We start from the raw sequence: 25,960 nt of genomic DNA, 5'->3' as shown, positions 1-25,960 counted from the left end.
CCCCCCCACACCCCACACACACACCATGCCGCTTAATTTCTTTTCCCGGCTTAGATAAAAAGCATTACTTGCCCATCGAGGCTTGGAGATGGGGGGCAAGAGGTTGGTCCGAGGCTAAGCTCACCTGCTGCTGAGGTGAGAGAGCAGACACAGGATGGAAGCTATTCTGACCAGCAGCTAAGTGTTTGGGGGATTGCAAAGACCCTCAACTTCGCCTCTGGCTTTTTTTTTTTTTTTTCATTCGTGTCACTAAAGGGTTAAACACGGCAAGGCTCCAGCCCGCCCCCCAACCTCCACGCCGCTCCACTCCCCCTCCCCTTTTTGTCTCTCCCCTCCCCTCCCGCGCGTCGCTAGGAGGTCATCAAGCGCTCTGCCCAGTCCGCGTTCGCAAGCCCCTCTGCTTCCCGCCCATCGGACCCGTGGCTGCTTACGAAGAGGTGTGCGCTCACTGAGGGGCGTGTTCCAGCATAGGGAGACGCTGAGCGCCCACGGGTTAGACCTCAGAGCCGAGCCAGCCATGGAGTGGGATGGGGGAAAGTTTGGCACCCTGCGAGGGGCTGCCGGACTGGAGTGGGCGGGGCGCCCGAGGGTACTTTAGCCTTCCAGGCTTAGGGACGCAGGCTGCCCAGACCTGAAGCGGTGTGCGGCCATGGACCGCGGAGCTGCCGCGGCCCAGGGCACTGCCCCGCCTCAGGATGGAGAGCAGCCCGCTGAGTCTCCAGAGCCTCCGCCGCCTTGGCCGCCGCCGCCACCACCACCGGCTCCGCCGCCGGCTCCGCCGCTGCTCTCCGAGGCTTCGCCAGAACCCATACCAGAGCCCTGTCCAGAGCTTGCTCCAGGACCCTGTCCAGAGGCGACCTCAGAACCAGCCACAGAACTGTACACAGAACCGACCCCAGAACCAGCCACAGAGCCGGCCTCAGAACCGGCCCCAGAACCTGCCACAGAGCCGGCCCCAGAACCTGCCACAGAGCCGGCCCCAGAACCGGCCCCAGAACCTGCCCTAGAGTCGGCCCCAGAGCCGGCCCCAGAGCTGACTCCAGAAGTTGCCCCAGAGCCGGCCCCAGAGCCGACCCCAGAACCTGTGACAGAGCTGGCCCCAGAGTTCTGCCCTGAGGCGGCTCCAGAGTCCCGTCCAAGTCCAGCACCATGTCTATTGCAATGTCCGGTGGACACTCGAGAGAGAGGTCTAAAGACCTCGCCATCGCCATCGCCATCACCCAGAACGCCAATGTCGTGGTCCAGAATAAAGGTAAGCAAAAGACCTCCTGAAGCGGGGAAAAGAAGCAAGGCGAAGTCAGATGGCTATGGAGCCCGCGGGACTCCGGGTACCCCTTGCATCCCGCTTGTCTGGCACTGGCTGGCCAAGATGCTGAGAAAGATGCAGGGATCGGGGAACCCGGGGGAATGGGAAGGGGTTGGGAGGCGGGAAGCAACATGTGGGAATCGAGAATGGGCTGTTTGGGGCTAGAAACGGGGGTGACAGCAGGGGGTGGGAATCGGAGCAGTTTTCCCCGTGAGGAGAAGCGACAGTGCGGTGAGCGCCAATATCTTGAAAGAGAGGAGGAAGATACCCTCGGGGAGCGCAAGAGACCTGGAGAAGTGTTTGGGGCTGGCCCCGAGTACATAGCGGACGGATTGAGCGGGGGCGGTGGGACACACCTCTTAGCCGCGGTCACTGCGGCAGAGGCCCAAGCTGCGGAGCCGCCGCATGCTTGGCCCCCTCCCTGCCACTGGGGAGGGGGCGCCTCAGCTGGGTGCAACTGGCGGCGCTCCAGGGAGGTGCCCGGCGCCTCTGCCGGCTGCTTCGAGCTGGTACTCCTGGTGAGGACGAGGGGATGGGCGGCGCCCACGCGCACTGCAGGGGAAGGGCAGGGTTCTCCGGGAGGAGGGGGAGAGCATGCGTGTGTCGAAGCCACCATTCCATCTGTCTGCAGGATTTCCCAGCAGGTAGGTGTAAACGCAGTGATACAATGATGCGCAGCGTCACAAACGGGGCAACTGGCATCCCGCACCAGGGCCAGTTGGAATGGTACAGGAGTCCTGGTTTAGAGACACGAAAATAGGAGTTGGGATTGCAGAACGTGTGAAGGGGAACATTCATCTCTACCAGTCTACCGCGACGCCTTCTAAATCGTTACACTTAGCCGGGAAAAGATGAGTGTAGAATCCTCTGGCACTCGCCCAAGGGGAGTAGGGAGGAAAAAGGTTTTCGTGTTTGCCTTGGACCCTGAAACCGCGTCTGCTCTTAAGCGGGAGTACGCCTGGCCTGTCTTTCCTGCTTTCTCTGCACTCTCCCTACTCTTCCTTTCCCCTAAACTTCGTTCCACAAAACTGTGAAAACCATGATAATGCACACACACACCTCAATTTAGCTTCCCCTGCAGGAAAACATACACACGCGCGCGCATTCACACACACACACACACACAAACGAATAACACAACACACGAACAATACCGGTCCGTCCTGCTGCCTAGCAGACCATAAGGACACGGCTCAGGAACCCTTCTGCTGTGGATCGCACACTTACAGAATGTAGAATGCAGGAGGGGAGGGGGCAGAGGTTGGTATCACGAAATGGAAGCGTTGGTTGCTTCCTGAGTTCTTAGTAGGGAGGCTTGAGTTTGCAAAATATCTGCAATGACGAATGACTGAAAAAGAAGGCTAAAATGAAAAGTTTCACAGAGAAAAGAAAGTGCAGAGGTTTAAAAATAAATAAAACAGGACGGTGGGAGACTCTGACAATTTTTTAAAAATTCAACACCCTAGCTCTCACCAGGGGATGTATCCCTCCCCTTCCTGAAAATACCCTTTCCTGCAGTGATCTTAAGAAGGGAAAAGTTGGGGTGGCTAGATTTGGGAGCTCACCCTCACCGGGTGATTTATCTTGTCTTTTTGGAAGAGTTTGCATTAAGCTGGTGGGAAAGAGACAGCAGGAATCACCTGACCTATGGCCATCTTAAGCGAAATTTTGGGAACATGGCTGTGAAACTGACACGTGGGGACGTAATACCCAGAGAATGCATCTCCCTTTTGGCCTCTGGAAGGCTGACTGGAGACCAGGACCCTTCCCCCAGTGAAAAGCATCCCCTGCTCCCATGTGAAAGCATCTCCTACCTGTTTGACAGGAAAATGTCATTGCCAGACAGATGAGGAAGATTAAGGTAAGGGGAATCATATTAGTTTCCTCTACATAGTGCCCACTCAGACGTGCTGGCTAGCTGACCCACAGACATTTGGCAACACTGGCAGGAGACCAGGATCCCATGGGTTTGACTTTGCCCTTAGTAGAGCCAGACATTTGTTGAACCACTTATCTGTAGAATGGGGTTAAGAACCACAACCGTCCGTTAAGAAGGCCATGCAGATTAACTAATCAGTGGCTCTGGAGAATTTTGAAGGATGCAAAGGATCTAGGTACGTGCTCAAATTAAATTGCTTGGAGCCAAACCCTTTTACAACACCCTCAATGTTGCTATGCAATTGCTCTCTGGTGCAGCTGGGAATATCTGATCTTCAGTGATAGGATCATTCTCTCCTGCATCTTCCTCAGACAAATGGCACCTGCAACCAGCTGGCTTGTATCTTAACATTCAAGGCAAACAGGTTGTCATCTTAGCTGAGGTGATGTTGTTTTCAAACACTGCCTCCTCGAGGCAAGCTTGGGGGGAAACAATTGTGCAACACGCACAGGCGTGCACACACCCCTAACACACACACATACTATACATATGTGTGCAAAATGTCAGGGAACAAAACAAAATACAGGTCTCATCATGCAATGAAATCCTCCATAGCAAGCATGAAACTATCCTGATAATTCAAAGGATGAAATGAGCAAAACCAAGTGTTTGAATGTGACTGCAAGTTTCTCCCAGGTAATTTTGTTGACTGGTATTGTAGCAAAAAACCAACATCTTCCAGCCTTGTAGTCTGCTCTTTTTTGGGATTTCAGAAAAGTTTCAGAACCTGCAATTGACTGAGAAAAGGGGGCTCATGTTTTCTTTTCAAATAGCTACCAGGATAACACAGTCAGTCTGTGAACCAAACATGTCTATTTCTTTCCTTTCTAAAATGTTTCAATTCCCAGGAAATGAGCCATGGTCTCCCACCTGGTGGCAGCAAGTGTAAGTCGGATGTGTGAATTGGTTCTTTAGCAATGCTATAACTCTCTTGGGGGAGAGATGGGGCTTATATGAAGTAGACCATGTTTCTTTCTCTCTCATCAGCTGTGCTTGAAGAAAGACAAAATTTTGTTTATTCATTGGGTTTTGACCAATTGATTTTCATTGTATAATGAAAATCACATCATACACATGATTGATGAAAATCTGGGGGGAGATACACTTTAATGGCTTTTGGGGGAGATAAAAGGGGTCTGTGTATCCCTCCTGATGACTGCACAGTAATAACCATTATCCTCAAACCATATCAGGACAGCTTTTATGCACAAAACTGATATTTTTGTACATTTTCTTGCAAAATAGCAAGCATTTGTTTATATGATATCTGGTGATTCCTATCAGAATATTTTATTAGTGATTTCTGAGCTTCTCAAAAATAGGGGTGGCCTTTCTCAGTGCCTAGTTCAATGCAGCCCTCTTTGATTTTGCTTAATAAACACTTGCTGAAGCTTGAAACCTATCCATTTCCAGCAATGTACAGGCTGCTGCTGTGAATGAATAAAAATTTGTTCTCATTGGTTTCAGAGTGAGAAGTAAATACTTATTTAAATGGCATGGAATATATAAGCCCTTAAGGAAGTACAGTCAATCTTTCCATTTTCAGAGTGCTTATTGGAACTATAATTAAGAAGCAAATTACTAACAATTTTTTTTTAATGGCTTGGAAAGTGTCCTTATCCCATGCAGTCCCAGCAGCAGCAGACTAATAATGATATTGTTAGCTTCAGGGGATAATAAATTTTTTTCCTAAGTGAACAGAGTATCTGCAGTGACTGTAAACAGATTTGGGATTATAGATTCAGATGTTTAACCTGTTGAAGGTCAGAATGAAATTACTTTCTTTTCTCTTCAGTTTTTCCCGCCTCCTTGCCAAGCTTTGATGATACCATCTAATTTATTTGGTGTATTCTAATAGTTCCTAAGCAGTCACTACAGGGTGTTCTAGAAAAGATGATGAAGTATTGGTCAGTGGTCTTTAGTTTCTCAGAGTACAATTCTTATGCATTTAATTAAAACCTCCGACTAGGGCTTCTGCAGATCTGCAGCCCAAAGGGAAAGTGCCTCCAAGGAAAGGCAAAAAAAAAAAAAAAAAAAAAAAAAAAAAAAAAAAAAAAGAAAAGAATAAAAATCCATAGAAACCAGGAAACCATTCAGGGGTATTCTAATAAGGATTATATAGTTCCTTCTGCTCCTGTGGCACTTTACAGTTTACAGAGTGCTTTCCTCTGCATTATTAACCCTTTTATTTCCTTGAACAAGGCAGCAGATGGGGGAGGGCAAAAATAAAACTTGACAGCTTATAGGATGTAATGATTAAATTTTCTGTTGTAGATTTTTTTAAAAATCTGACATATGGCCTTTTGTGATACATAGGATCCTCATTTGTCTAAGAACAGTCTTTTAGCTGACATTTCATCAGCTCTGAATTTTTTTCCATAGCAGTGGTTGCTGCTCCACTTCTGATGCTCCCAGAGGGGGCCAGCATAGAAGAGGAGCCCAAGAAGAAACGAAAAGAGGCAGAGACCCTGAACCGATTACTCACAAAGACCTTTTTTGTTGGTGTGTGTGTGTTTTGTAAAGGAAATAAATTGAAATCCTGCTAAGGATAGGGTGCCCGACCTTTCCAAAGCCCACCCACTGTAATTCTTTCAGTGGAAAAAAAATAATTTTAAAGGAAAAAAAAAAAAAGCAAGCAAGCAGCCATTCTAAAGGGAGATGCCCCACCCTCACCAAAGCAAATAGAGCTCATTCTCAAAATAATAAAAACAAATTTATGAATTTTAAAAATGAAAAGAAAGGGACAGTGACCCCAGATAATGAAATTTATCTCTCCTCTGAAAATTATTTTAAGAAAAAAAAAGAAAGAGCTTCTAAAAGGAAGTTCTCCTCACCCTCATCAAAGCCGATGGAACTTATATCCACCAAAGAAAAATTTTAAAATGAGAAAAGAGAAATCATCTTAAGTTAAACAGTATTTCTAACCTTAAAATATTCATGAAATTTGTAAACTTTATTTGACTTCATGGCTCATGCTCAATCTCTTGAGAAAATTAAGGGGGCAAAAATAAAGGCAAGGTCCACCAACCTCATCAAAGCTTCCTGACATTATTTTTCCCAATTACATAAAATGTGGAGCAGGCAAATCCTTAGAGATGGAAAGGAAATGAGTGAAGCAATATGGGAGTTGGAAAAGGGGATGATGGCTAAAGAGCACAGGGCTTCTTTTGAGGGTGATTAAAATGTTCTAGAATCAGAGAATGGTGATGGGTGCACAACCTTGTGGATACACTAAAACCCACAAAATTGTGTATGTTAAGATGATGAATTTTATGGTATGTAAATTACATCTCAATTTTAAAAAATAGTTAAAAGAAAGATACCATCCCTCTAACCACAAGATAAGAGACCTAGTATTCTCCCCAAAACAAAAAACAAACAAAATTGAAAAAAGGAACTAAAAGAAAGGGAGATCCTCTTAAAGGATCTTCAACTTCACCAAGGATAATAACCTTTATTTGCCACCCCTTCAATTAAAAAAAAAGAAATTAAGGAAAACAAACAAAAAAAGGAAATCTTTTTAAGGGCAGATATTCTCAAAAATCATAAAAGTTAATGAAATTTATGAATCCTCCCCTCTAGATACACACATTTTAATTAAAAAAAAGAAAGAAATATTAAAGGATAGGTCCCTGATGATACCAAATCTCCTGAATTTTTAATTCCAAGAAGCGGGGGTTGGGGGGTGCGGGAGGGAGGGACAAAAGAAATACCACTCCTCCATGACTAAAGAGCATAAACCTTATTCTTAAAATACAATTTTTTTAAAGATTTAAAATAAAATTAAGAATGGAAGGGTATATGTGTTGGTGAAGAGGATATTACTAATGAAACAAAAACAGAATCCTCTTAAAGAGAGGAAGTACTTCAATGTCACAAAGACCCATGAATTTTTCTGTCAAAACACAACCAAAAAAAAAAAACCGATTTTTTTAAAAGAAGAAAAAATAAAAGAAAATCCTTCTAATGGGAGTTGACTCAAATTCACTCAAAAACTTTATTCTTTTTATTTTATTTATTTATTTTTAATTAATTTTTAACTGATGCATAATAGATGTACATATTTTCAGGGTACATGTGATAATTTAATATATTTGTATAATTTACCAAAAGATTTATTCTTAATATAGAGTTTTTTGTAATTTGAGAATAAATAGAAAAGATAGGCAGGGGAGAAACACAAAGCCAAGAAAGTCCTCTTAAACAAAAGTATTCTCAGCCTCAACAAAGCCCCTTTTTTTCTCAAAACAAGCAAATACATTTAGAATTATGGGGGGCAGGGGAGGGAAGAAATGAACAGTATGTTTTAAAGAGAAATATTTTTCTTAAGGAATGAAGATGCCCCCAAACTCACCAAAGTCCTGGAATATTTTTCTGAAAACAAAAAAGAAACAAAGAGAAGGAGAGAGGGAGAAAGAAGGAAGAGAAGGGAGAAGGAGAGAGAGAAACAGAGAGAGGGAGGGAGGGAGGAGGCGAGAAGGGAGGGAGGGGGAAAGCCTGACGGGTAGAGAGGAGAGGAAGGTAGGAGCGGGTAGGGAGAGACTGAGATAGGGAGAGGAAAAAAGAGGGAGAGAGACAGAGGAAGGGAGGGAGCCAGAGAGAGAGACAAAGGGGAGAGATGGAGAGGGAAAAAGAAAGAGGGGGAGAGAAGGGAGGAGAGGGAGAGAGGGAAGAAAGAAAGAGGGGAGAGGGAGGAAAGGAGAGGGAGAGAGGAAGGAGGATGGGAGGAGAAATGTGAAGGGAAGGGGAAAAGGACTAGCTAGGATAGAGTGAAGGTGGTAGAGAAGGAGGGGTGGGAAAGAGAGGAAGAAGAAAATTAACAACGGGATTATTTTTTAAAGGATCAAAGAAAGAAATTCTCTCCAGGAAAATGCACCAACACCTTACTGCAGACATTGCTTATTATTCCTGATGACTACCCTCTCCATCCCCCACAATAAGGAAAAAAAAAAAAAACACACACAAAATCTCTTTCTCAAGCTTCTTCAAGGTGGGGAATGTGCATGTGTGGAGGGGGTGGGGATGTACCCAATCTCACCGTATCCCGGGGACCTTATTTATCTTTCAGCCTTCACTGTTTTATTAAAAAAAAAAAAAAAAAAAAAAAAAGCAAGCAAAGGAAAAGAAAATCTTTCCAGGAGAGATGTCTCCCATTCTAATTTTTCCCAATAAACTGTTTCTTTTAAAGAAAAGGAAAGAAAGAAAAATCCTACTAGTGAGGGCTTCCCAGCTTCATTAAAACAAGTTGCCCTTGTAGGTCCTCTCCACAAAACCTATTTTTTAATGGAAATCCTCCAGACCTAAAGAGAGATGCTCCCCCACCTCCACCAAAAGCAATGAATCTTTTCCCTGGAGATTTTTAAAGAAAAAAATCTTCCATTGTAAGAGGAGATACGTTCAACTTTACTAAAGTCAATGGACTTTATTCCTCTCCACATCCAAGAGGAGAAAAAAAATATTTGAGGAAAAGGGAAGAAATCCTCCTAAACTAAGGCAAGTTGGCCATAATCCCTCCAACACCATTGAACTTTCTTCCTGAGATTTTTTAGAAGAAAAAGCAAAGACAGAAAAAAAGCCTCAAAAAAAAAAAAAGCACTCACTTCTCCCACAGGCTCCACAGACTCTGAAGTGTTGTACAAAGAAAAGGTACTATCCCTCTCAAATGGCACCAGTGAACCTTACATTCAGCACTAAGGCTAAAGGATGATACATTTTAATCCCAGGCTGGCTTCCCGCTGCCCCAGTCTATTTCTGGTTACCTTCCCCATCATCCAGGTAGGCGACACTCCCAAGAAAGGCACTGTCCAAAAGAAAAAGAATTAGGAGGCAAACCTTCTGGGGAAAAATCATACCTCTTTTCCAAACCAAACAAATGATTTGGGAATTCTCTGCGTCATTGTTCCCATCTAACAGTACAGAGAATTAAGAGTTGATGATAAACTCAAAAGCAGTGACACTCTTGCTATTAACTACCAATTAGTCAGACACCCCTACCTAACAGGGAAGGACCCTTCGCCAACTCGATAATGGAGGTGATCCATCCTCCATTATGTCTCGTTGTGTGCTGGCTTTGATGTCTGTTCCTGCAGGGCGATAAAAGGGCTTGATTTTCACAAATCCATAAAATTTGCAAGTCATATTTATAAGCAGAGAGTAAGACTCAATTAATGTTTTCTACATTTTAAAATTCATTTATTTCTTTAAAACATAAACTGATACCTGCTCCCTATGTGCTATGTGTTTAGCCTTGTGCTAAGCACTGAGGATTCTACAGTGAACAAAACCACATGGATGAGACTTCCTTTAAGCAAAACTGGTAAATGAGAGACTCAATTACCAAGACAAATATACAGATGGTGGTTATTTGTTTTACCAGATGCTTTGCCAAGGTATTCACTATTAATAGTCAATTCTCTCAGCATTCCTCTACTTAAACTAAAATTCAATGTAATAAAATAAAGGAATGCATGCTAATTTCAGAGAATGTAGAAAATCAAGAAAGCTTCTAAAAAGTAAATAAAAATCATCTAGTACCCCACCACTCAGAGATAATCACTGTTAATATTTTGCTATATTTTTCATTTATTTTCTCTGAATATTTGCTTATAGTCTTCTGTAGTAAGACTTTGGGGAATGCACAATTGTGTCTCGGGCTTCACCCTGCCCCAGTCACAGCCCCACATGCTTAATTATTAGATCGTGTTCATTATTCTACCTTGGATTTAGGAAACACTTGTTCATTTTAGCTTAAAGTTCATCTAGTCAAACTCCTGTCTGATCTGATTGTTAAACATATGCTTGAATCACAACCATTCAGGGACATATTTGCTGTGTGAAGCAATAAGTATATAGATTTTATGTAGACACAATTGTTGCAGTTGCTCCCATATACAAATGTAGTTTGATCTCACATTTACTTACTGCACTTTTTTGGACACTTAGATTTTATTTGTCCAGCTAGCTTTTGTGACTTGGCCTTGGAGAAGGAGATCCAGAACAAAACCAACCTTATCTTCCCACTGTTAAATTCCCGAAAGGAAAAATCTAAATTTCTGAGTCACTTTTAACTATATGCCAAAAAAAAAAAAAAAAATTTAGTGATGGCTTTGTCTCTTTAACAAGAAGTTACAGCATTATGCTAAACTGGGTATGCCATACCCAGAAGGGAAATAAGAATATATGAGGACATTATCCACAATTATAAGGAAATAGAATATTCAATTCATCCAGCTTTCATTAACCAAGTGTGATCAAAACTTGAGAGAGTTAATAAACTGTATACAACCCAACCAAGGCTGAATCAGTAATTTAAAAGGGAAGTGTAATGCATTATTGAGTAAGATCAGAATCTTCAGCCTGGTCAGTAGCACTTCAGAGATTTTCATCTTCCAAAGTATTATAGGCATTTATTGTTTAAGCCTCTTGCTTTAAAGAGCCTGTGAAGGAAATATTGGCCCCTGAGGACAGAGATTCTTACCCCTTGTTTCCCTCAAGCATGTGTAGGATACTGAGAGATATGCTTAATGCTCCCCACCCACTCGCACACCCAGAGCTTTGCAGTGTTCTTCTGAAACAAGAGGCAGTGGGTCTGAGGACTGAGCCTTTTCCCTGCCTCCAAGAGTAGAGGGGAATGAAAGTATGGCTTGCAGGACTAAATCCTGGATGTTCATTCATTTGCCTTCTCCTGCAGCAAATGTCTCTACCTCTTCTCTTCTGGGATTTTGCAGCTTGACACAGGAAATGAAAGGTACCTGCTGAGCAAAAATTGTTAAGCTCCTTGGCTGTCAGTAAAGAGACTTGAAACCCAGAAAGTTTTCATTAACTCTGGGCTCTGTCAGTTGAGCCCTCACTGTACTGAAGTCAGCTCCAGCGTCGTGGTGCTGTCCTCTGAACCCCAACTCTAAGAGTAGTTTCTTAGTTCCATTTTATAATAAACTTGATTTTTAATTTTCCCTTGATAAGTGTCACTTGCGTTTATTATGTACCTTTAACATATTATTTCATGGTTTATTCACATCACTGTGCATGTCTCTTGCACTATAGAGGAAAATATGATGTAGCTTTATTAAAACAGCCAAGTGTAAACAATAAAGAGGACAGTAAATGAAGCTGCAGAACAAGATTCTTGATTTCAGAAAATTAACAAGTTGGTACCCTTCTCACTAACCTCAATTAATGCTTACTGTGACAATTTCCCTCCTGCAGAGCTTGAGTAAAACAACTTTTCTCTTACCCAGAATTCGGATATTGCTGTCCCTTTCTTCCCTACCTCACCTCTAGTGCAAACTACTTAACTCTCTTTGACTGTTAAGACTAATTAAAATGATAATTTTGACATTGTTATGATCTCCTCTGCTTGAATTTACTTAACTTGGTGACATTTTTTTTGTTTGTTTTTTTTGGATGTGAGAGTTTCACTTTGGTTTCACATGGAATCAAAGCACCCATTAGTGGTTCTCTTCATGGTTTTCTTATTATATTCCTTCGCATTTGTGAGTCCTCTTTCTAGAAATTCCTGAAAAAGCCTTACTTTGCCTTTCCACAATTCCTCACTGGCACTGAACTTTTTGAATTTCTCTGTCTTTTTTTCTAATGATGGAACACAAAGGTAGACCTTTGAAACAGCTTGAAAGGTTGTTTTTTGTGTGGGAAGTACTTTGTACCCAGTATAGCAGGGCACTATTGTGACCTACTCACAAAGTATCTGCTCGTCTGTTAAGTGTTCAATAATTAGGTACTTAGTGTTTTAAATGCTTTATAATATGATACATATTTGGAGGATTGTTACATGGGCATTTAACAGTGTTTTACCGTATTTGAAGAAATATTGGGACTTTTAGATGTGGTGGGAATGCATTATCGCTTTTCCAACCTAAATAATGGAGCAAAGTTTCCTACAATTCAAAATTCATCATCCAACAAGTTTTCAGAGATGGATTAGGTGCAGATATGAGAGACTGCCTGATAGCAAATTCACTTTGATGTAAGAAGTTTAGGGGAAAAATGAAGAAGTTGTTTGAGGAAAGTAGGAACAATATATCCCCCTCAAACCCAGAGAGAAAACTGGTATTAAATTAAGCAGTGACAGTGAAAAGTATCAGTAGAAGTGAAGTTATACTTGAATTGGACAGGTGAGGCCAGGGCCAGGGAATCATAGGGTACTGATTGAAATATTGTAAAAAAATAAAGTAGATGAGGCAAGTCCTATTGAAATTTTAAAGGCAACAGATTCCTTGGCAAGTAGACTCAGAAAAATAAATAAATAAAGGCAATCGACAAAATTTTGTATATCACCTGATTAATGTTGTGCAATCATTGAAGAGCTGTTGATTAGTATAACATGGCTGAAGTGGAGGGTTGGCTGATGGGGCATATAATTAAAAACTATCCAGCTTTCAATTTATTTGTATGCTAAATTCAAATTTAAACTACAAAAGCTAAAATGGGAGAAAATAAATATATTATCTTGTATCCTTTTCCTACTGTTTCAGGCCCTCTTTTATCCACATTACACAGTTACAAGTCTCATCTGCCTTCTCTATGACATTTTTACCTATTTCATTTCAGTGTTTTCTATAGTGGAAGTAAGAAATCATGATGAAAATCCAGTGAAGCCTTTTATCTTCAGTATTATAGACCCATAGAATGTCCTGGAAAGAGCCTTTGGGGGTCAGGTAGTCCAGTGGTTTTAAAACCTTTTTAGCAGTAGAATCTCATGTTTTTCTCAATGAAATAATAAATGAAAGCCAGACATTTAACATAAAACATGCAGTATTTTATCACTCCTCTTCTATGCTAAAATGGGTTTGTAAATAACTTAGCTTCCCAATTGCTTATTTTAGGCTAAGAGGAGAGTGTGTTTTCGTTCCCTGTTTATTACTAGCTGCTTAGCAAGGAGGCTGGTGATGCAGGAGCACATGGGACCAAAAAGAAAAAGAAAAATAAAGAAAGAAACAAGTCAGGGTTTAAAATTTGGCCTGTAATATTCCAGAAGGTAGATCATACTTTCTTGGAAACATGGCCGTTCTCTCAAGTTTCTTTCTTCCCTCCTCCTAACCTGGAATGTGTTAAAACTATCTCATAAAGTGGGTTGTCATAATGCACACTGTCGTTGCTTATAGGTCGTTATTATTTTTGGGGATTGTGTTCCTGACCAAGAACACTACACCAAATAAACTGTAGATATAACTAAAAATATGTGGTAAAAGCTAGCATATAACTGTAAGCCCCTGTAATCATTTAAAGCAGCAAAATTGTTCCAAGTCCTATAAAATAGGCATAAACGTACCATCCACATTGAATTTGTAAGGGGCCTTGGTGTACTATAAACTGTACATGAAGCACATAAAAGAGCTAATTCTACATAACTTTAATCCATTGTTTATTATTTATTTAGAATTTATACTCTGCCTGCATCCAGAAAAGATATGAAGTATCTTACAAAATTAAATGCACATAAAACAGTACAATTAAGCACAAATAAAAACAGGACAAAGCCAGTTCAAAGCAAGGGTGAATCAGACCTAGAACAAATGTATGCTAGTTATAATAAACCCTAATTACATTTTTAATTAGCGGCACTTTTGTTTGCTGCCTTTGGTGGTCGAAGGATTTTGGGGAATGATTTGAATGACTCAGGTCTCTTAAAGTTGGTGTCCGAGGAATTTTGAGCTGATGCAATACATCTTCCTGTAGCAAGCTGCAGCAACCACAAAATGAAGAACTAAAGGTTGACAGGATTGTGGTATAGGTGTTAATGAGCTGTCCTAAAAGGCTGCAGGACTGGGTTATTTTGGTGTGCCTGCATTTTAATATGCTAATGTTCGTGTCTGTGAGGCATATCAGTATGGAATTTTCTCACAAAAATATTTGCTCCGTGGTAACTTGTAGCAAGAAGTTGAAGAGTTTGGACTCTTTCTTAGATTGGAAGTCACCTCACTTTGGTAGACTCCAATTTAGATGGTGGTGCAATATGGGGTAAATTGCTTAATCTTTCTGTGGCTTAGCTTTTATGTCTCTTAAATGAAGCCCGTGATGTGCCATTAACTCAGCTCAACAGTCTCATCCAGCAAGCCTTCACTGCTATCCCATCCGGGCTAGACACCTAGAACCTAGGGTTCCCATCATCCTGTGCAAACCTTTGCATTACCAGTAGGCGGTGGTAAGCAGGACTGCCTCATATCTTCCCAGAGGATTATAGATTTTTCTAACTCCCACAGACACACCATATGTACTAGGAGGAGGCCCATATTGATTGTGTGGTCTTGAATTACTAGTCTTCAGTCATGAACATAGTTAATTTTAATAAAAATAAGAATGATGATTTATCTCCCCAGTTCTTAAAAAAACCCAAAATGCACATTTATTAAAATACTCCAGCATAATAACACTAAAGACTACTGCATTTAAGTATACTATATGGAGAGCAGGTTTAAACAAATAACTAAGTACCATTTGGTAACCTTTTCACTAATCTTAACTGTTAATCAGAATTTAATCTATTTCTGGTAGGTTTTTCACTTTAATTGAAAAGCTCTTGACTCATTACCTTAGTGTCAAATTTCTCCTGTACCTGGCACTTGAATTTGGAGCTAGGTGTCAGTAGGACTATTCCAAGGCTCTCTCTTTTTTGTGAGGACTGAGAAGCAACAGCTAAGCTCTGATGTTCCTTTGGCAGTCCAAGTTTTATCTAAAATAGCGTTCTACTAATTACAGGAAAAGCCTTAACTTGTTTCACCAATGCCTCTGATCAGATTAGCACCCTGACCTTGAAATGGTCTGGTCAGGGAAGAGAATATGAAGTCTCCAATCAGAGAGCAGGAAACCCTAACAGCCACCTTGTTTCCAATCAGAAGGAACAACTTTTCCTTTTAAATGAGAAGGAAAACTTCTACTCTTTCTAGAATAGCTGCAGGGCAAGATGACCACATAAAGTTGTACAGGTTGTGCACTATATGAGGGTGTCATGTCTAAGGGGACACCTTTCACATTGTAGACACCATAGATGTATATATTCATTGTGACAATTTTCTAGCAGATGGCAGTTAAGTGCCTCGCTTTGACAAAACTGGTATATTGTGACAATAAGGGAGTGTAGACAAATGTGGGCAAATAATGTTTAGGGAAAAGGGGAGGGGAAAAATACTGAATTAGAGGTTGAAGTATTGGAAGCAAATCAGGAAAGAAAGAATGTGTAATTTTTTAAGGAACATTTTCCTTTAAAGGGTTGATCCTGAGTAATTTTTTCAATAACTTCTATTTTTCCTTTGGCTATTCTCTCTTTGTTGATGAAAATCCTCCAAATGGCTTTGAAAGGAGGGGAATATTGTTAATGTGTTGCCATTTGATGGAATGCAAGTGTCTTTTCTCTCATTACACAACTGCTTATTTATAAGCCTTGGAATATATTGTGTTTAGGGAAACTAGTAATGAAGGTTAATATTTATCCAGTTATTAATAGGAGGAGCATGAAAATACTTCTCTTATTAAAATAATGAGAATATATTGTTCTCTATATAAAAATTCTATTTTAATGTTCTTCACACATAGTGTGAAGTATTAAGTACCTATACTTAATAACTGCTGAATTAACATGAACAAAGCAGTGATACACAGATAAATAGATACATAGATAGATACAGATATTAAAAGATCTCCAAAGACAGCAAGCTGAAATATACTTAGAGGATTATAAGATTTGCTCTGAAAATGTTGAGGGAAAGTGAGGACTTTCTTAAAGAAAACTGGTCTTACCAAGTCAACATCGTCTTTTAGGTATCAACTGAATAAGCTCCTTAAAACGGCTGCAGACAGTGGAGGAAACAAAGGGAAGGCCAGACAGAATAATCAGGGAATAAATCAGTAATTGTTTGAAAGTGTGAACTGAAGACCTAGTAGGTCCCCAGTTTGTGGAAAGAACAAAATAGATGCAAATTCTGCAATCTCATTTGAAAGACAAAACATGTACATTGGAGACAGGTACATAACAATATGAGGAAAGATATGATTTTGTTACAGGAAAAGCGGTACAGAGAATAATGCCGTAGAATTGTAAAAGAGGACCAATAAAGGATGGAGGAGGCTTTTCTTGTAATTAGTAGAAAACTATTTTAGATAAAACTTGAACTGCCAAAGGAACATCAGAGCTTAGCTGTTGCTTCTCAGTCCTCACAAAAAAAGAGAGCCTTGCATTAGTCCTACTGACAATCTAGCTCCAAATTCAAGTTAGGGAAGGCTTCCTGATGGAGTTGAGATCAATTGAATTTAGATCTGTGGAGAGGAGAAAGCATTCCACTACAAGGGAGCAAGCAACATACACAAATACCTGGAAGCAGCAAGAACCCTATTCAGCTGATATCAAAGAGCTTTGAGAGAAAGGCAGAGGGATTTGGACCTTATTATGTACAGCAGGATATTAATTAAAGTTCTTGAGTAGGAGAGTAACATAATGAAAGTACTGTTTTTAAGATATATATTGTGACAGCGTAAAGGATAGATTGGAAGGGAACAATGCAGAATGCAGAAAGATTACTTGGACTGTTGCAGAAATCAGGGTGAGAGATGATGGTGGCCTGCTTACCTCAGGCAATGATAATCTAAAATCATTCATTTAACACCTACTCTGTGTTGAGCGCTGTGCCAATAACTGTAATTTGCCTGAAGGAAGGAAATTATAGTCAAGTAAAGGAAATAAGACCAAGTATACAAATAACTGTAATCTCAAATAGAAAATGAGTATGGCCTCAAGAGAAACTCAAATTTAAAGGAGGTAAGAATTGATTGGGGCCTAGCAAGATGGGGTAGACTTGGGTTCAGTGATGAGTAAAAGAACATTCCAGAATTTTTCTTGTTTGGGTGGAGGTGCTGAGAGGAGTGTTGAGAAGGGAATTCTAGGCAAGCAAAACGGTGTGCGCAAAGGAACAGAGATGGGAAAACCGTTTCTTTTTCTTTTTCTTTTTTTTTTTTTTAAGCCTGAAGGTGTGAGAGAATTGGGGGAGAACAAGTGAATAGTGGAGTAAGGAGAAAGAAATGGTCAGAGGAGGTAGCATAGGATGCTGATAATGTCTCATTTTCTCTCCACTCTGCAATTCACCTTTTCCTCAGGCTGGCTGGATTCTTTGTGGGTGCCATCCGAGGGTCTGCAATCCTTTTGTTTCCCCTCTGGATTGCCCATTTCTATGCACCATCTTTCTCTGCCATGAGAGCATGAGATCTTGATTGGCTTTCAGAGATGTCCATGTCTGAGAAGGGAGCTAATTCCCCCGTGCATTTTATACAGGGCCAGTTGCTACATGAAAGAACATCTATATTCAGTCTTTGGTATTCAAGAGAATCTTTCAGTCTCAGTTTTGTTGCCTGTATATGTCTGTTTGTCATACTTTTGGAAGGCCTTGTCATGCATGTAAGGAATACTACTTCTAATTGGCTTTCTCTGTAGGCTTATAATATTGCAGAATGAGCCTTCAGAGACCTTCCCAATCAGGCATGTTATAGCCAAAAAATGTAGTTGTCTTTCTAGACTACCACTTGATTTTTGTATCATACTCTAATGCCTTATACACACACATTTCCCATGTCCTATGTCCTTGTATTCTCACCCCAATCCTGTGTAATTAGCGATATTCATTTAATTCCCATTGTACAGATGATAAAACTAAAGCTAAAGGAAACTTAACTGAAGATCAAAGTCAAGATTGAAGCCCAAGGCTCCGGACTACAAAACCACTTCCTAGTCCACCTCAAGATAATTAATACAAGGATTTCAAAGCAGCCTCTTTGAGCCCAGAAATGATCTAGGTTCCTCTAAACAAAGTGGGATAATGGGGGCCACTTGCCTGCCTTTTAGGACTAATTACCTTCTTTAGGGCTAAACAAATCCACAGACTTAAGATGAGATACCATTTTAAGGTGGTTGTAATGATTGATTTTTTAAAAGGCTTAATACTTTTAAAATGCTTATAATGATGATTCATCATTTAAACTGTTTGAGACTTCCTGAGATCAGAATTCTCAAAAGGTTCTACAATTCCTAAGAGATTAAAAACACACCAGTCTAGTGCTTTGGGCCCAGAATTGAGATTTAACAGGCTGACTCTATTCCTAGCTGTGCCTTTGTGATTGAGATAAATCTTTTAACCTCTCACTTCTCATTTATGCATTTGCAAACAAGCATATTTCCCACCATAGAATATCTGGGAAGCACTTTAAAATTCTAGGCTCAAAGGTATTTTAAAGCTTTATGAATTCTGCAAAGCACTTTGCATAGCTTTAAAATGAATGTGACACCAATACATGGTGGAATTCATTCACTAAAAAACAGTAAAGAGCATGGGGACAGGGTTAGAGCCCAGATTTCTGCCTGCTTACTACTGTTTTTTAACAAGTGCATCTCAGGACTATGCTGTGCTTCCATCTCTGCCACAATGTGGTGTTGTCACAGCAAGTTGGATTATTTTGTATACTCTCCTGTAGAGCAGTATGTCACTAAGACTGATTGCTGGGTAGAGATTTTTCTAAGGTAGAAGCCTAGTGAAGAAGGCGAATTCTTTACTTCACTTCCCCACTTTGGAGCCTAGATTATATGAAAGAAGAAATGTTTTAGACTCTTTGGAATAATACTTCTCTGTCCTATGCCTTAATGTCCTTGTCTATAAAATGGAGTTAAGATTTGCTTCTACCTACAGAGAGTATGGTGTGAGGGTAAATGAGAGAGTTGCAGTGTAATATAGCGGGCTTCAGAGTCAGACACATTTGGGTTGCAATCCCAGCTCTGTCATTTCCTAGCTCTGTGACCTTGGGCAAAGACCCTTAATCACCTTTCTAAGTCTCATTTTCCTCATTTATGATATCAGTCTAATAATTCCCACTTTGTAAGGTTTTTCTAAGGATCAAATGACATATCAAGTTCTTAGTTCAGTGCCTTGTGCCTAACTGATTCTTTAAAACTATGGTAGCCCCTACAATGTGGAGAAGAACACTGATTTTGTTTCAAACAAATGCTATACTTGCTCATGACCTCTGGTCCCTTTTCCTTTCAAAAGGATGAGTGCCCTATGCAGAATAAGGAAAAAGTCAGAACAACAAGGATGGCTATCTTAACAATGCATCTTAACATCAGAGTCATATATCCCCTTTAATTACTGCTGTTTCTTTCTCTTCTGGTTAAAAGGGCATGTTAAGAGAAAGATCCACAATTCAATTCAACAAGTATTTCTGAGTACTTAGTATGTGCCTCTCTGACTTTTTTCATAATAAGTTCTTGCCTCTTGCCATAATTTTTCACAGAAAAGTGGCAGATACTTCACTGATATTAGTAATTGTAGGATTTCCTAAGTTTTCAGTCAATGATTATTTTAATAATATTCTGAGCTACCAATATCTGACTAATCACTATCTCATATATATATATTATACATATAAATTGTATATAAATATATAATTTCCAGGGTGCATAGCCTTGGCATCAATTTCATTTACACTTGTCTCTAGCAAGAATATTAGTAACATTTGGGTGACCTGCCTTCAATCATTGAGGATGACGATGAACTTTCATCATTCTGGAAAATGATGAACTTCCTTCAGCAAAGAATGGTGACCTTTCGTGATCAATATATGACAGTTCACAAAGTTTTGTATTAACTTTATTCCAACTGCTGAAGAAATTGCTGGAGAAACCTAAGTCCTGAAAGAAGCTCTTTTCACTTGGAGTCTCTCCTAGGTAGATTTTCCAAGCAGATAGAGGCATTAATTCAATATCTACATAGAGTTTTTTCCCATTCATAGAGGACTAGAGAAGTGCCATTAAATTTCAAAGCCCCATTTTTTTATTTTTTCACTTAGAGAAGAAAACTATTTTGTGTTGCCTTCCTCCCTGCCACCCCTCTTGATTAGAGTTGTTCTGAATCTGAGAACACTGACAACTATATTTTCCTAGGATGGCCTTGTAACTTGAGATTGCAGCATAACAAACATGGCAGACACAATTTCTGATGCATGGATTTATATCCATAAGACGAATTGGAGGGAACAAGGCTATTCTGTTTATGCACTGACATTGCAACATCTGCTACTATTGAGAGACCTGAGCTCTGATATCCAGTTTGGCCATCCTGACAAGGTCTCCAAGATCCTAAGGCTCCTCACAGTTGATGATATCTTCTATAGTCAACTCTCCATCTCTAGGTGAAATGAAGACAGATTTAGGTATTTAATCCATGGTCTCAAGTAGCCTTGAGATTTCATAGAGGAGGCTCATGGCAGAGCATGCCTCTTGTCCTCTGGGAAGAACTTTGACTCAGTAGTCTAAAAATAACATGAATGCCAGGGATAGTCATGTATACACTGCTGTGGTCAAATGGCTGTGTTTGCTAAGCATATACCTTAGAAGACAGACAAATGATTATAAATGGTTGTGAAGAGACAGCACTGACCTTCTGGGAAGTGTGAGGCAAACCTAGCTTATGTGTCATCCTGCAACAGGATCAAGTTCTGTATACAGTGGAAAGCTGCCACTTGAAGCCCACCAACGGAACAAGGTCAGCCAGATAAAAAAGGCAGGGCAGCAACATCCAAGTTCCCATCACAGTTCCACTCATCTGAATTGGTGCTCTGTGTTTTATAAGTGGCAGTTGGAAACTAAACAGCCAGTGTATGATGTGGTCAGGTAATCAGAAGCCTAGAGGATGAAGAAAAGCTTTCTGGGACACACTGAAATACAGCATGGCTTGGCCTTGGACTTCCAGCAAATGAGAATGTATGTGCAGACCGTTCTAGTCAGGAACTCTCAGAAACAGAATGTCTTTTTGCATATGGAGCCAAATATGAATCTTAGTTGCAAAAGTATGAAAAATATCTAGCGTGAGTAGTGGATAAGGCTAGCCTCAAGGATAGGGTTTGTGTGTACAGCATGGAAGATAGTGACCACAATTATTTGCAGCCATGTGTACACATGACTAGTCATCACTCTCACCTGTACTACATTTCAGCATAAAGGACAACAACGTGTGCCTTGTTTCTCAAGTCCATCTCGCAGAAGGCTAATGTACACGTTTTCTATGATTTAGAAGAAAGAAAATATTTTAAAAAACGCCACATACAGTTAGTCATCCTTTCTTTCTAGGCTAGAGTCAATCCGAGGGACTGACTCTCAGTTGCCAGGGGGACTTTCGTGGGAAAAGTTAAAGTACTGTAGCTGGAGAAGTCAGTCAAGAAAGCTTCAACTCAGTCCTAGGTGCTATTGGGGCCCTCTATACCCCATGCATGTCTGAACAAGGTCGTGGTACTAGTGGTGTAAACGGTAGCACAGGAGTGGTTGTGAGCCGGCTCAGCTCTTGAGGCCATTGTGCTTCATCATTGCCTTTTCTCTCTAGGGAGCCTGATCACTAGAGTCTTTGTATGACCCATTACATTATTTGCTCAGAGGCAGCTTAGGATTTCTGTTCTCTGGCATGTGGCTTCTATCTCTGCGCAGAGGGAGGAAAAATAAACAATCAAATTAGTCCGCCTTGTCTCTCCTCAGTGTCTTCTAGTCCCAATACCATTGAATGTTGTCTTAGCTGTTTCGACCAAGGCTTCTACTACAGCAGACACTTCCTCTGTGGGATGGCTATTGATGAGGTATTTGAATATTTCATCACCTTTGGGTGGATCTTTCCCAGGATCCACTTAAGGAGGGAAAAACAGGAGGAGTGAGGGAGGAGAGGAGGCTCCAAGTGGGTAATATCTCAAATGCTGTTACTTCCGCTATCTCCCCTCTGACTACTCCCTGGGCTGCCACCCTAAGGGGCACATGGTTCTTGCTTTGGGGTGTCACCATGTGGTTTAGCATATAACTCTCATTCCAGAGCGTGGTCTTCCTGCAATGTAGTGGTGATCTCAACAAAGAAGGAAACTGATGTGTGCAAGCTAGTGTGGGAAGGCTGTTGAGGCTGTAAGCTGACAACAATGACTTCTACTTTACCCTGTAGAGTATTGGGGATAAAAGGCCCCAATACTCACCACAGGAAAAGATGCCACTCAATTCATTCTAATATCCTGGCAATTATTTTATCAGGGTGAATACAGAGGCACTTCCCCATTCCTCCCTGCTTCACAGGTTCCTGCAGTCCCTCTGGGGCAATGAAGACCATTATTCCTATGGCATCCTGCAGGGGGAGTTCTAGGTCAGAAAGCAGATAGAAGCCCTTAACCTGGTTCACTGTTGGGACACCTTCAACTGTGACTCATAGTAGGCGTCTGATATTCTGAGTCACCACTATTAAGGGATACTGGTCATCCAGTGCTCATTGTGAGCTCTTGATAGCTATGCAGACTTTACAGACTCTCGGAAGAACAAAAGAATCTATTTTGAAGCTCACCACTCCCTACCTCACCCCCTCCATGCATTATTGAGTCCATTTGTGGCTGTGTGTATACTTATGCACACTCATATGGATTTGCCCCTGCTGATGTATGTATGTTTCTCTTCCTACCAGTATGAGTTAGTGTTTCTGTGTAGGAGTCTAGCATTATGTCTTTTAGTCAAGTCCTGTGAGGGGCATTCTCGGATAATTAATAGAGTAATTTGTTTAGAAAGCACTTCCCACCCCCAGATGTCCCTAAGCAGACTGGGCTGATCACAAAAAATAAATGAATAAATAAATAAATCAGAACTATCTGGGGAGCTCCCAGAAGATCAAATAGCCCTATTTCAGATCAGCCATTTGGGATCCAGGAAATGGTATTGGGGCTAGAGCCTGCAAGATGGAAGTACTGGGTATGGGATGGAAAAAAAAAAAAAAAGAGAAAGGAGCTTTAATAAAAGGTTAAAAATATTCCCACACAAAAAAAGGATGTAACCTCTGCCAGATGCCTAATTTCTCTTTCGATGTTTAGAAATACCACACAAATAGCTCTTGCATTTGAGTTGTCCAGGTGGCTGGAGATCCATTTATTTTACATTTAACAAAGGGTCAAAGGATCTTTACAGATGTTTTTGCTTAAGGGTCCCAAATAAACTGTCCACCACATTTATCTGGAGGTTGACTGGGGTGGGGGTAGTTTGTTCAGTACTTGCTATTTTTATGTTACCTTTAAGTCGCTCCTTTAAAAAAAAAAAAATTGAAAAGCAACATTTATGTCCTGAAAGATTTCCAGAAAGAATACAGAAGATCTGAGTTACTGCTCCCCCTCCTTCCCAAGAGAATTTCTCACTGGAAATCCAAGCAAGTCACTTGGACTCTGCCCTGAACACAAAGGATTATCGTGCAAATAACAGAAATTGGTTAAATATTGGTACAACCCAAGGTAAAGTGTCAGAAATCTAGCCCTACCTTAAGCCAAGTTGGGTTTTGAGAGTTGGCTGATAATGATAACTAGTCAGTGTTTAACAATGTAAGCTCATAGAATCTGATTGTCTTTGTATGAAACACCTAAAACCAGTGCTCTGCAGTGAGTTCCAGTTTACTGAATTTTGATTCATGTTGGTTCCTTATTAAGTAGGTGTGTCATGCATTTGTTGTACAGTGGCCTTGGATCTCAACTTCTGTGAAAGCATATATATATACACATACTACTTCTCCTAGACATTAACGAATTTTAGATTTTTTACTTATGTATGACCACACACTTTTCAAGACATTTCACAGACTTATATAATATAAATATATATATTATATATATACACACACAATAGTCATGCTTCCCTATTTAATTGTTATAAATGGAACAGTATAATTTGAAGAGGAATTGTAATTTTATGAGCTATTTCCTCCCCATGCACATCAGGCATGGTAAATAAACCCTCACTAGATAATATCTTTTACAGTATTATATTGAGCTCTAGGAGCTATGGGTCTATGAATTCCATCGTAGTACATATGCATTAGCATTTATGCATGAGCAATAAGCTCAAGCTTTTCTAGTTAGACCAGTCAGCGTACATGCACATGCACACATGCATGCACGTACACATGCACATATACATATACACACATGCATGCACATACATGTAAAAGCTTCCAAAAGCATGAAAGACAGCAGAAAGAATTTCATGAAGAATGTTTCTCCAAAGACAATATATAACAATATGCTATCAAAAGCATGAGCCACAACAGTAAGAACTGATCAATTATACCTCATCAAAATTTACAACTTTTACTCTGTAAAAGAACTTCTTAAGAGGATAAAAAGACAAATTGCAGATTAGGAGAAAATATTTTCAAATCACATATCCAACAAAGGACTTGTATCTAGACTCTACAAATAACTCTAAAAACTCAACATTTAAAAAACAAAAAATCTAATTAAAAAAGAGACAAAAGGCACACACAGACATTTCATCCACGAGAATATACAATAGCAAATAAGCAAAAAATGCAAAGATGTTCCACATCATTAGCCATTAGAGAAATACAAATTAAGACCACAATGAGATGTCACCGTACACCTATTAGAATGGCCAAAATAAAAAAGTAATGACAACACCAAATGCTACAGAGGATGTAGAGAAACTGTATCACTTATAAATTGTTGGTGGAACTCCTATTCAACATAGTATTGGAAGTCCTGGCCAGAGCAATCAGGCAAGAGAAAGAAATAAAGGGCATCCAAATAGGAAGAGAGGAAGTCAGACCATCCTGTTTGCAGACAACATGATTCTATATCTAGAAAACCCCATAGTCTTGGCCCCAAAGCTCCTTCAGCTGATAAACAACTTCAGCAAACTCTCAAGATACAAAATCAATGTAGAAAAACCACTAGCATTCCTATACACCAACAACAGCCAAGCCGAGAGCCAAATCAGGAACGCAATTCCATTCTCAATTGCCATAAAAGGAATAAAACACCTACGAATACAGCTAACCAAGGAGGTGAAAAACCTTTACAAGGAGAATTACAAAACACTTGTCAAAGAAATTAGAGATGACACAAACACATGGAAAAACATCCCATGCTCATGGATGGGAAGAATCAATATCATTAAAATGACCACACTGCCCAAAGAAATTTAGAGATTCAACACTGTTCCTATCAAAGTACCAATGACATTATTCATAGAACTAGAAAAAACTATGTAAAAATCCATGTTGAACCAAAAAGGAGCCTGAATAGCCAAAGCAATCCTAAGTAAAAAGAACAAAGCTGGAGACATCACATTACCCGACTTCAAATTTTACTACAGGGCTACAGTAACCAAAACAGCACAGTAGAGGTACAAAAACAGACACATAGACCAATGGAACAGAATAGAGAGCCTAGGAATAAGGTTGCACACCTATAACCATCTGATTTTCTACAAAGCTGACACAAAAAAAAGCAATAGGGAAAAGACTCCCTATTAAATAAATGATACTGGGATAACTGGCTAGTTATATGCAGAAGATGGAAACCGGACCCCTTCCTTACACCATATACAAAAATTAACTCAAGATAGATTAAAGACTTGAATGTAAAACCCAAAACTATAAAATCCCTGGAAGACAAACTAGGCAATACCATTCTAGACATATGACTTGGCAAAGATTTCATGATGAAGACACCAAACACAATTGCAACAAAAGCAAAATTTGACAAATGGCATCTAATTAAATTAAGAGCTTCTTCACAACAAAAGAAACTATCAACAGAGTAAACAGACAACCTGCAGAATGGGAAAAATATTTGCAAACTATGCATCTGACAAAGGTCTAATATCCAGCATCTACAAGGAGCTTAAACAGATTTACAAAGAAAAAAAA

The 25,960-nt window shown here is 40.3% G+C and overlaps 1 protein-coding gene across 1 annotated transcript in view; it reads left to right on the top strand.

The window, feature by feature from the left end:
• Positions 1-642: 642 nt before the first annotated feature.
• Positions 643-25,960, top strand: part of DGKK (diacylglycerol kinase kappa) — a 101,717-nt gene continuing 76,399 nt past the window's right edge. Inside the window, exon 1 of the mRNA XM_054473013.2 lies at positions 643-1,252. Within this exon, the coding sequence (XP_054328988.1) occupies positions 650-1,252 (603 nt within the window). The 5' untranslated portion in view covers positions 643-649. The remainder of the gene's footprint in view (positions 1,253-25,960) is intronic.

Source organism: Pongo pygmaeus, chromosome X (genome assembly GCF_028885625.2).
Source record: "Pongo pygmaeus isolate AG05252 chromosome X, NHGRI_mPonPyg2-v2.0_pri, whole genome shotgun sequence".
In the NCBI taxonomy this organism is placed as follows: Eukaryota; Metazoa; Chordata; class Mammalia; order Primates; family Hominidae; genus Pongo; species Pongo pygmaeus.
The sequence above is the reverse complement of the archived record's forward strand: the minus strand, read 5'-3'. Positions and strand labels throughout refer to the sequence as shown.